This window comes from Podarcis filfolensis (genome assembly GCF_964270895.1).
Source record: "Podarcis filfolensis genome assembly, chromosome: 1".
Lineage (NCBI taxonomy): Eukaryota > Metazoa > Chordata > Lepidosauria > Squamata > Lacertidae > Podarcis > Podarcis filfolensis.
In genome coordinates, this window is record NC_139604.1 from 92,366,043 (window position 1) to 92,378,817 (window position 12,775).

Genomic DNA, 12,775 nt, shown 5'->3' on the forward strand with positions numbered 1-12,775 from the left:
TTTGAAATGAAGAAATTTGATGTGATGGAGTGCAGGTGAGACAAACGGCCCCTGGAGAAGATATTACACAATAATAGTGTTAAAGGATGGTGTTCAGGTTCTGAGATCTTTCCTGTCTTAAGTAGTTCTGAGTTGTTACTCCAAGTAATTTACCTTGACTTCAGTGTGGGAGGATTCCTCCAGTTGCAGCTGCAAGGGCTTGGTGGGACTCATGCAACATCTGATGTTTTCCTATGGTTGTTTTGCTGTTGTTCCTTTCCCTGAGTACAGGAGTCACATGGTGGCATGAAAAGTTTGGTCTCCTCCTTCCACCTTACTCACAGTTGACTGCCCTTCTTGAGTTTCTTTTCCAGAGTTGCGTGTAAACGCTTCTCCCCTCCGCTCTGAATATTGCACATCTTTGGAGATCTGTGACTAAGAATAAATTAGCTGGGTGATGCTCAGTAAACGGGAGAAGGCAAGAAAGGGAAATTGTTTTTAACACGGCTGCTGATTCCTGCCAACTATCTCTCAGGTAAGTGATTGTGAAACTTCTATTGACTCCATACATGTGAATTCACACCCATATACATGCTGGTTTGGCAGAAGTAAAATGAATAGGGGTGTGAATTCACTTCAGGCAAATTAAATTGGGTAGATTTGGACCTTGCCCATAGTGTAGTGGTGCTTCTCTGAAGCAGACAGATGCAAAATGATCCACTTATGAAGCTACAGATATTTGGAGTGACACAGACCCCTTGCAACAACCTCTGTAAAATGAATAATGCTAGGCACAGAGGAGAGAGAGAAAGGGGTGTGGTTTTGAGACTGATAGCTCTGGCTTCCAATGAGGAAATGACGTTCTCTCTTAAATCACCCTGCTTTGGGGAGTAACACTGAAGCATAGCTGTCAATTTTTCCCTTTTCTTGTGAGGAATCCTATTCCGAATAAGGGAATTTCCCTTTAAAAAAGGGAAACGTTGACAGCTATGCACTGAAGCAATGTATCTGAACTCTGTCCATTTTCCATTGTTCTTTGCCAGCCCACTCTCTTTTATGGCCAATGCCATGTGTACACAGATAGAAGCACCTGGAGCCAGAACAGTACATGGTAATGTGTACACAGCCTTAGTTTCACACACCACCATCCTATTCCCTTCTGGCCCTAGCAGTAGCTGCATTTAATTTCAAATTCTTTGTTGTTATTGTTGTTGTTGTTTGTTTGCAGGTGTGTGAGTAACACTGCAATCTGTTTGACCCTAGGATTGTGTTCTTTGTTGCGTGCATACATGTTAGCTGTGCTTCTGTCACCCCCTCCCCAGTTTTATAGGACAGCTCCCCCTTTTAGGAGGGGCTGCTTTGTGGGCAGGATCTGGGTTCCCACAGCGACCCTGGAGTGGGTGGAGGTAAACCGCCCTCATTAGCAGGATCTCCAGCCACATCATATTCTGTCCGGCCAATCAGGGCTTGCCTCGGGCGTGGCTACGCCCATTTGAATATTGGTGTGGCCAGGGAAGCAGCCTCCTTCTACTTCCAGCCATGGGATCTCCCAGCCCACCCACCCTCTTTTCTTGCTTGGTTCGACTATGGCCTTGCTACGACTTATGTTGGTCACCTGGTTCTCGGGGCCAGGGCGGAATTTTTCCACTTAGCATAATTGGCACTAGCCATTTGGTTTTCGCCTACCTAAGAGGAATTGTCACAACTTTATAAGGTTAGGCATTGGGTAAGCCTTATTATGGGAGGGGAGGTTGTTGCCTCCGCCTGCCCCTCCATGTTAAGGGTATCCCGTTAAAGGATTCCGGGGTGTGTGGTCCCTATCTGAAGCCTGGGTGTAGGTTAGGGTCATGGCACAACCCCAACGGTGACCGGGGGGGGGGGCTCATTTGATGTACACCATAGGGCTCCCTCTTCCGGTGGTTGACCCTTAAAGAGACGGGCAGGAGTCAGGTTAGTCTTGCTTCACCCAATTGCCTAAGCCAAACCGCTCACATCTGTAACCAATAAACTTGTGGCCTTATTTATCCCATTAACCCAATATACATGTGTTCATGTGTTTATTTCCGGGGCCTCGCCATGCATTGTGCGCAAGCACTACATTAGCATATCCTTTCAAATTTCAACAGACTGACAAAACTCATGCTGCCCCAGGCAAGGGTTGACTTTGTTTTTTCAAATTTCAGTGGCGCCCTGTGTGAGGCCAAAATTTGTCCCCTTGCCTTCCGTTCTCCTCAGTTCACTCCATCACAATTGTGACACCCTGCAGCATCCTTTTGGCTTGGCACCCATTGCAGTGGAACCATTCACGCTTCCCTAAATCCACCTCTGCCCGAAGGCAGCTTCTTAGAGGACAAAGGCAAAATGTGAGATAAATCATTCTCTCTCAAATAAACTTTAAAGGGGCTTAGCGTAAGGTCACACACCTGTACCCATCGGTCTCAAATCTGACAAGTGTGGTGTAGTGGTTAAGAGCAGTGGACTCATAATCTGGTGAACTGGGTTTGATTCCCCGCTCCTCCACATGCAGCTGCTGGGCTGGGGGTAGGGAAGAGAGTCTCAGGATGTAAGATTTTATTCAAATCATTTCCATACTTCTCTTGATCATAAATTATTATTTTTAAATGGTTAAAAGTATAAAAACATAAACATAAAATCGCAAAATGAGACATGCAAGTAAGTAAACAATAATTAGATGAATATTGCAAACAAAATACTTTCATGACTTAGTAGAAAGCTTTTGTCTGATTCCTAAAAGAAAGCAACCTTTTAGAGGAGCTGTGGTTTCAGGTTGAGTGAAGGAGACCCTTCGCAGGTTCCCCATGTGCTGTATATTTTACCTCTTGGGAGTAGGCAGAGGGGTGGTGTTAACAAATAGCTGGGAAGGAAGGTGTTAAACAGTCCCTTCTACCCCTCTTCTCACAAACTGAAGCCACCTGTAGCTGCATTACAAAATTGTTCATTCAATTTACATCCTGCCCTTCTTCCCAAGGGAGCCTAGGGTGGTGGGCACAGCAATGATAAAATATTAAAAACACAGCTAAAAACCACTTTAAAACACTCTCAGCCAGTAATCCCAGGGTTTCCAGGAACAGTGTATTTCAGTCATCAAATGTTTAGAAATCCCCACACTGGATTAGGAAACTATGCGGAAAGACTTCACTTGGCCAACTTTATCCCACAATTTGCCATGGTGTGGTTGTTTCCTTGTTTTGTTTTAGAGCATAGGTGCCAACTCTGAGGGACTGAGACACTTCCCCCTCCCCGCTGGCAGCTCTTCCTCCTCCTATTCCTCCTCCTCCTGCCTGTGGCCACGGGCTGCTTTGCCTGTCTTTCCCTTGTGTGTGTGTGGGGGGGGGGGAGAGGAACGGAGCTCACCAGCCACTGGGGCCAACGCTGCCACCATGTTTGGCTCTGACCCTGGCTCCTTGTGATGTCACATGACATTGTGCAACTTTGAACACATAGCATCAGGACCTTGTGTTGGGCTCCCGCAATCTTTTTGAGAAATTGGTGCCTCCGTTTTAGAGACAGCAAGAGCTGCCCTGAGCTTGAGTGGGGCCGGGGGTGGAGTAGGGTGTACAGCTTTAACACTGTGGCCTCTACTGCAGCCCCATTTGTTTGTTTTTTTAAAATAATATTTATTGAGGATTTTTTTTTAATTATAAAAAAGGAAAAACAGAAAAACAGACAAAACAGAAAAATAGAAAAAAAACTACATCCATCATTCTCAAATTTCTAACTTTCATTACCTTCTTTCTTTGACCTCCTCCTCCTCCCCTTTCTTGTATCCTGGTTAATAATTATCACAGCAAATCCTTTCCATAGTTCATAATATTTTGTCCTTACATTATCTTGATCTATTTTCATCTTGTCTTATAGCAAACCTTAAAACTTAAAACTTAAATCTTATTTTTACCAGCTTCTCATAACCATATCATTAACCTAATTCTTTAAACATTTTTACTAGAACCAAGTAGTTCCATTTCAACATTTTCCTAACATTCATCAATTATTTTAAAACAGTCCTAATGATAAAAAAAAGAAAAGTAAGACAATCCAATCTTCATCCAGCGTCCCTTCCTCCTGGTTCTGGATTTTGTCAGTCCTTTTTGTCCCATTTATCTAGCGCATTAACCTGGTGTCCTTATATCCGAGGCCCTCAAGTCTCTTCCATGTCCCTTCCGCAGCTCTTCTTCATATTTTCCTTTCACTCGTAGGAACTCCAGCTTAGTAATAATTTTGACCCTTTTCAACAGATCAGCCCCATTTCCATAGTCCAGACTAAACTCCATGTGATATTTAAACACCTGTTTCAGATTCCCTCCAAAATTAAAAGCCCCCACAGCTCCAAACATCTGACGGCCCATTACCAGACTCAGAAAGTCCAAACATCCCGGTATGGGAGGGTCATTCCAACCCCCCATTTCCAAACCAAACCGAACTTTATCTTTCCAAATCAGGTTTTTTCCAAATTCATTTATCAAATCCAGAGGCTCATGATCCTGCAGGGCCGCAGCTCCCTCCATTTCTGACACCCAGGATTCAGCAGTGTCCTCTTCTCTCATCTGTGCTGTCATAGCACACTCCTGTTTTAGTTCCTGGGTAGGCTCCATGTAGTTTCCTACTGCCTGTTCAAAATTTCTGGTCGCATTAGTCATCAAGTCCGTCTTCTGGCTTAGCTGATCCAATAGGGCATTTATTTTACAGAAAGCACCGAACAGAGCTTCTGAAAACATTGTCCTGCAAGGTCACAAGTCCTTTCCCACGATTGTAATCTGTAACAGCTGCAAGCTCCTGAAGTTGGTTACAATTTCACAGTCTCCCTCTAGGGGGACAACTTGTTTATTTTTTCTTTTAAGAACAATATCAACAAAGTTTCTTTTTTAAGATATTCAGTCAATATTTGTTCCTTTGAAATGCGAAAGGAAACAATGGAGTCACTATGTTACTTTTCTTTTAGCTATCTGTCAAAAACATTTGTCTCTGGTCAATGAGTTTCAAACGTCAGTCCTGACACTCCGCTCCAGGATCAGGACGGTGGAAAGTTACTTTACTTTAAACTCACTTCTGCAGGTTTAAACAATCCAAAAAGAGGTCCCCCTTCTTCTCCTGCTACCGAAGGGGGGTCCACGATTTTAAATGATGAAAGCCAATCCTTTAAAAGTGAATTTCTACGCTCTAGTTACGTTGTCTTTGCTTTATTCTGACTACAAAGAAACGGAAGGCTGACTTCCTGTTTAGACCTTCCCGTTTCGGTACCAAATTGAAGTAAATTTTAAGTCCAATTCCTCTCTACTGGCCAATCCTTATTTAAAGTCCAATTGTTTGAGTTTTAAGTATTCACGGGTGATTCTTTAGATGCAAAATTGTCCCAGGAAAAAGGCAGCGCTCTCCGGCAACGGCTATGCGGCTTCGCTCCATGGAAAAAGCAGTAGACTCACAGCACCGCGCCACTTCCCCCTCTTCGCTTCGGAGCCTGTTTATGGGTTCCTTTGCGGGTTGGGGGGACGCTAAAGGTGCCCGCCGAGTCCCATGGTCACAGGCTTCATCCGCCTGTGATTTTTTAAAGGGTCCCCACTTCGCCGTAGTGGAAAAGACCCGTTTCGCGCGGAGCTGGCCCCTCCGGTTCAGAGGGAGTCCGCCATTGCCGATGGCGCCACCCCGGAAGTCTACTGCCGCCCCATATGGAATCCACCTCCCAGTGCCTTAATGGAAGTGGAAATTTCCAGTGGGCATATCAGGTGCACCAAAGATACGGCAACTCGGGCTTTCAGAGGATCTCCTGGGCGCTGTGGCTTTCCCAGTCGCCAAGACCATGTTAAAAACTAGGCTGTGGGACATAGATCACCAGGAACTAATCTCAGCTGCGGGGGAAAACATGCACCCCCTTTATTTTCGACTCTCTTGGGCGCAGGAATTTAATCTTAATTATTTAAAATTTTTGTTTAATCCGCAAGAAAGAAGGGCTTTTTTGCTGGCTAGGTTCAATTCTAATCCTTCTAACCTACTTTGGGGTAGGTTTGCGGGTTTGGTAGAAGGAGATAGGATCTGCTCATGCGATGCCCACATGGTGGAAACTCTAGCTCACATGGCCCTTAAACGTAAAATGTATGATGATTTCCGCCATCTATGTATTCCAACATAGAAACCAGAGACGGAGGTTATGCGCTTCTTATTACACGGGAGCTCACCAAGGAGCTCACCAAGACAGTAACTAAGTTCCACACTGGAGAGCCAGTGTGGTGTAGTGGTTAAGAGTGGTGGACTCGTAATCTGGTGAACCGGGTTTGCGTCTCCACTCCTCCACATGCAGCTGCTGGGTGACCTTGCGCTAGTCACACTTCTCTGAAGTCTCTCAGCCTCACTCACCTCACAGAGTGTTTGTTGTGGGGGAGGAAGGGAAAGGAGAATGTTAGCCGCTTTGAGACTCCTTCGGGTAGTGATAAAGCGGGATATCAAATCCAAACTCCTCCCCCTCCTCCTCTTCTTCATCTTCTATTTGATTTTTTGTCACCGAAGTATGCTACAGGATCCTGCCCTTGCTGGAAACCCACAGAGATGAGGCGGATTGCTTACCTCTTCCGCCCTTTGGAGGGTGACTGTGCCGTTGGAGATCGCACTGGCCTATCTATTCTGAATGTATTCTGAATATTCTTATGGGATGCCAATAAAGGTTACTTGACTTCACTTGACTTGACTTGACATATCAGGTGCAGCAGGGAAGGTGATTCCAACTAGATTGTGGTGTGTGCCCCCCACCCACTCCATGCCGCAGATCTGATCTAGCTCTCTTCCGCAGTTCCAGATGTTCGTTAAACAAAAAACCGCCAGTAACACTGAAGTATGTGATGAAACTTGTAGCCAATCTGGTCGTCATTTGCTCATTCCTGTAGCCTAATGTTACTGAAATGTGAAAAGGGGCGAGGCTCTGACAGTCATAATTAAACACACTGAGTAATTGCTAGCTTGAAATATTCTTATAAGAGGTAATGCTGCCAGGTGCTAACATCCAATTGCTGATTTGTGCTCCAGACCACATGCAACTGAAATGATGTTGGCATCCTTTTCTAATGCAAAGGAGGTAAGAAAACATGTCTAAACTTTAAAGATTAATGTTGTGTTCCACTTATTTAGTAATTTAGATATCTAGTTACAGTGCTACCTTTGGTTAAGAACTTAATTCGTTCCGGAGCTAAGTTCTTAATCTGAAACTGTTCTTAACCTGAGGTACTACTTTAGCCAATGGGGCTTCTCACTGCCACCGTGCAATTTCTGTTCTCATCCTGAAGCAAAGTCCTTTACCTGAGGTACTATTTCTGGGTTAGTGGAGTCTATAACCTGAAGCGTCTGTAACCTGAGGTACCACTGTATTTAGACAAAAATATGTATGTATTGTTTTCCATTTCAGGGCTGACTGAAAGTGTAGGAAAGACTAGTTTATGTGTTTATGACTGGAAGTGTAGGCGAGACTAGTTTCTGATTTTTTAATATAATGGAATATACTTGTGCTTTGTTTCTGTTTATTTCTTTTATAATTTACTCCCCTTTCCTGAGGACTTTAATATTCCAGGCTGGTAATTACTATTGGAATGAGATAATAAAGTATTAATATTTCTGCATGCCTGCAATGGTAATAATATAACTTTATAAGTAATCTATCTAACTCTAGAAGGAAATAAAGTCATAGAGTGCATCCTTCAAGCTTTGTTTTCTTTGATAAGCAATGCCTTAATACTCTGACTGGAATCCTTTATTTACTGACTTACTTACTTGAACTGAATGTGGCTCACTTTGGATAGGACGTGTATAGAATTCTGCTGCTCATGTAGCTTGTCAGAATAAGGGTGATTAAATTGTGATACTTTCAATGTATGTTTTGTAGGTAATGTTTACTGATTAGAAGAGGAGACAGCAGGAGGTGGTTGCTATTCAGGATTAATTTAAGGGGCCATAATCTTGTCTATGGGTTCTGAAAAATATAGCCAACACTTTTTACCTATACTCTGTAATGACGGCATTATAGATTTTGTGGAAATCCTTGACTGTGATTTCTTTATAATATGATTTCACCATCTTCTTTTAGCCATAAGCATTAAGATAAATTGCCAGAGTCTTGGTGAAATTTTCTACAAAATTTCAGTTTTGGTACATATCTATTCCATTCCGTTTTGAGGAGGAGGGATGGGCAAAGGAATATGGGCAATGCCAGGGCTTTTTTTTCAGCTGGAACTCACCTGAACTCAGTTCTGGCACCTCTCAGGTGGATGGCATTGCCATCATAAGAGAACAAGGGAGGCATTTATGGTGAGTTCTGGCACCTCTTTTTCTAGAAAAATAGCACTGGGCAACTTTCTTTACAAAAACTAAAAACAGCAATTTAGAATACTCTTAAGAAGCCCGTAGCAGCTTGCAAATATAATCAAGGAGTGAGTTGGCTGATTTGTATATTTATTTTGCAACTGGCCGTCCATGATCACAGGATCCTGGTCGATTGTGGGATTTAAAAAACAGGGGCCTGAATGTCTCCATCCCCGCCCCCCTCGCTGTGTTCCTCCGCGTCAAGTAGGTGGTCCTTTGGCATTAGCTGATGGTGATAGGTGATAGGATGATTGGCTTTAGCTCTGTATGCGTTTGTTGTTGTTTATGCCATCCCCCCCTAAAAAAGCTCAACAACCCTGGTCAGTCCTCCCCTTAAACCCACCCACCCCACCCCACGCATGCTCCTCCTCCCTCCAGTGATAATGGGTAGATCACTGCCAGTTTTTTTATACTGGGAGTAGATCACAGTCTCTTGGGAGTTGGGTGTGCTGCTTCATTGCTCCACATGAGTAGAGGTAGTTGCAGCAAACCATAATTTCCCATTGTGTCAAAACCAGGAAACTATGGATAGGATTCCAAGCAAACTAAAATTTCCATATTAAGCAGAAGGATATGATGATTTCATACCTTGACTTGCTTTGAAGGTGTCTCAATACTAGTTGTCTACAGCAGCTTCCAGGCTTGTTTGTTACTTGTGTGACGGGATTGGTGAAGTAGTTGTGTGTGCACGTGCACACACACACAAACAACTTATTAGGCTGCATTTGGACAATCAACTTCTTTTCAGTCAAAAGTTTACGTAAGTCAAATTGACTTGACATTTAGTTACACAGCACTACCTGTGAAATCAAACGTTTTTATTATTATTCTGTCCCGTCCCCCCGCCCACTCGTTGGTTACCGGTCCAATTTTAAGTAACAAAGTGCTTACCTCTCTATCAGAACTAGGGCTGATCAAATTAGTCCCACAAAATTGTCACTCCGTTAGTATGTGGTACATTTGAAGGGGTGTGTGTGTTAATTTGTAGGATCAAGTGTGTGGAATTTTTTGAATAACATAATGTAGCATTCTTTCAAGGGCATACAGAGAGGGTGAGGATGGTAGCCAAACACTAGTGGCCACTGAAAATAGTAACTGGGAAACACCCTGTTCTTTAAAGCCTCTCTTCAGGCAACCACACCTGGCACCAACCTTCCTTATCATTTTGGCACCAGTTAAACAATTTTTATTACTCCAAGTACTGGGACAGCTTCCAAGAAAGTTGCTACAGTTACTCAGTCCAAGTGTGGGTGCGTGTTGTTTTGTTTGTTCAGTTTTATTTTTTTGTTTTGTTTTACATTTGTCGTTATAATATTATGTTCATAGAATTGTAGAGTTGGAAGGGACCTTGACGACCATCTAGTCTAACCCCCTGCAATGCAGGAATATACAGCTGCCCCATACAGGGATTGAACCTGCAATGCTGGTGTTATCAACATTATGCTCGAACCCTATTCCGAACTTAAAAATGGTAAGTGTAATGCTGGTGGTCAACAGAAGAAGAAGAAGAAGAGGAGGAGGAGTTTGGATTTGATATCCTGCTTTATCACTACCCAAAGGAGTCTCAAAGCGGCTAACATTCTCCTTTCCCTTCCTCCCCCACAATAAACACTCTGTGAGGTGAATGGGGCTGAGAGACTTCAGAGATGTGTGACTAGCCCAAGGTCACCCAGCAGCTGCATGTGGAGGAGCGGAGACGCAAACCCGGTTCACCAGATTACGAGTCTACCGCTCTTAACCACTACTCTCTCAAGGCAAATCTTTAAAAATGTAGTATAAACACCGACAACTGGGAAACACTGGCCTGTGAGCCCTCTGATTGGAGAACAGCCTTTAGCAAAGGTTTCATGGGTTCTGAAGACACTCAAACTCAGGACGAAAGGGATAAATGCACTAAGAGGAAGGCAAACTTGGCAAACCCTCACCATGATCAATTCCCGCTCAGAAACCTATGTCCTGTAGAAGGACATGTGGATCCAGAATTGGCCTCCACAATCACTTATGGAAGACAATCTTACTTGGGTTGCTGAACAACTTGGTGGGTTTCTGCATGAAGCATCGGTTCTGGATCCATTCCAATCCGGCTTCCACTCTGGTCATGGGACCAAGATGGCTCTGGTCGCCCTAACAGATGATCTCCGCAGGCAGCTGGATCAAGGCGGGTTGGAGCCACTTATATTATAGCAGCCTTCCACATGGTCGATCACGAACTTCTGGACCACCACCTCGACAACGTGGGGATCCAGGGCACAGTCCTTCAATGACTGCGCTTGTTTCTCCCTGGTCGGGGACAGAGGGTGGCGCCTGGGGGGGAACTGTCGTCACGCCATTCCTTGGTGTGTGGAGTGCCGCAGGGTGCGATACTCTCGCTGATGCTTTTCAACATTTGTATGCGCCCCCTCGCCCAGCTTGTCCAGAGTTTTGGTTTGGGCTGCCATCAGTATGCTAATGAAACCCGGCTCTGTCTGTTGATGGACGGCCATCCTGACTTGGCCCCAGACACACTGATCAGATGTTTGGAAGCTGTGGCTGGATGGTTACGTGGGAGCTGGTTGAAGTTAAATCCTTTGAAGACAGAGGTCCTTTGGCTGGGTCAGGACGATATGGGATTGGGTGGGCAATTCCCATCTCTTGCGGGGGCTCAATTTGTGCCAGCACCGTCCGTTATGAGTTTGGGTGTAATCTTCGACACCTCCCTTTCTATGGAGTTGCAGATTGCAGCTATAACACAGGTGGCATTTTTTCATCTCCACCAAGTTGGCTCCTTACTGCTCTTGCCCTGACCTAGTCACTGTGATCCACGTGACGGTCACCTCCAGGCTTGATTATTGTAACTCACTCTATGTGGGGCTGCCCTTGAGACTGACCCAGAAACTCCAGTGGGTGCAGAATGCCGCGGCGAGACTCCTTACTGGGTCCTTGCTGTGGGATCACATTCACCCGGTGCTATACCAGCTGCACTGGCTCCCGGTGGAGTACAGGATCAGGTTTAAGGTGCTGGTTTTAACCTTTAAAGCCCTATACAGCCTAGGACCCTCATACCTATGGGACCGCCTCTCTTGGTATGTCCCACGGAGAACCTTATGGTCTTCAAATAAAAACATCTTGGAGATCCCGGGCCACAGGGAGGTTAGGCTGGCCTCAACCAGAGCCAGTGCTTTTTTGGTCGTGGCACCGATCAGGTGGAATGCTCTGTCACAAGAGACTAGGGCCCTGCGGGACTTGACATTTTTCCGCAAGGCTTGCAAGACAGAGCTGTTCCACCAGGCCTTTGGCCAAGCTACAGTCTAACCCCCTCTCTCCTTCTGTAATCCTCATAGAACTCTAGCCCAATGGTTGCCATTAATTTGATTCTGAATTGATTTTAGAATGTATTTCAATTACTTGACTGTGATTTTATGTAAACTGTGCTATTTTTACTGTTGTTAGCTGCTCTGAGCCCGGCTTTGGCTGCGGAGGGCAGGATATAAATAAAATAATAAATTATTATTATTTATTATTTATTATTATTATTGGCTATGAGTGATTGCCAAAGAAGAAGAAGAAGAAGATGCTCAAACCAACTGAGCTATCCTATAACTTCAACTGTAGTTTTTTTTATTGCTTTATTGTATTGGAAATCGATTTGAGGGTCCCCCCCCATTGTCACTATTTTCAGGGATTCATTCACATACCAGCATATTCAGGTTGCACAATTAATGTGGATTTGAATTTCCTGCACAACAAACCTGCTTCTCCAAAAGACTGGGCATTTTGCAACCAGGAAAGTGATGAAAAAATACCCTGGAAAGTGTGGGGTAGCACTTGCTTAATGCAACGTCATCTAATCTCTCTGCAAACAAATTCTCAACAAATAGTCTGTGTCTTCTGGAAGTAACCTGATAAAGAATACAGTTATATAAAATTCAAATAAATCAAATTATTAGTCTGCTGCCCGTATAGGGAGTGAAAAACTTCTCTCCACAACCCCCCCGTTAATAACAGACAAAACGAGTACCTGCAGCTGCCTTCTGCCACAGCAAACATCTTTTCCACAACAATTGAAACTATTCAAAAATGCCCACCCCCGAAAGTTCAACAACTTTCATTAACAGTTAGTCAAACAACACTGTGGGTACTTGTTTACATAAGTGATTCCCACCTCCCCACCCCTGATGCTCTAGGAGTATGAAGGAGTCACAGCAAGAAAAAGGAATGGAAACAGAAAAATGATCACCTGTCTGTGGGGAAATAAAATGCTGTATACATTTATTAAAAATTAAAAGAAGGACAAAGTGTAAGAAATGAGTCCTGAGCAAGTAATTCTGCCACTATAAGGGGTGGTGACGGAAGGTCACAAAAAGTGAAGAAGGATCTCTCAAAAAGCCAGTGAACTGGAAAACTTTGAACCCCCAACCTAAAGGTGTTGGAAGAGCCTCATCATCTCTGAGGAGTAGTG

General features: G+C 44.2%; 1 protein-coding gene across 3 annotated transcripts in view; it reads left to right on the forward strand.

Annotated features, from left to right (window-relative positions):
* Nucleotides 1-451: 451 nt before the first annotated feature.
* Nucleotides 452-12,775, forward strand: part of LOC310759461 (cytosolic phospholipase A2 epsilon-like) — a 61,131-nt gene continuing 48,807 nt past the window's right edge. Inside the window, exon 1 of one of the 3 annotated variants that reach the window (XM_083606742.1) lies at nt 452-514. Coding sequence is in view for 1 of the 3 variants with exons in the window: in XM_083606741.1 (XP_083462867.1) it covers nt 7,028-7,060 (33 nt within the window). In the remaining 2 variants the exon portion in view is untranslated. Of the gene's footprint in view, nt 515-6,937; nt 7,061-12,775 lie in introns of those variants that run through there. The other 2 variants (XM_083606741.1, XM_083606745.1) reach the window with 2 other exon arrangements.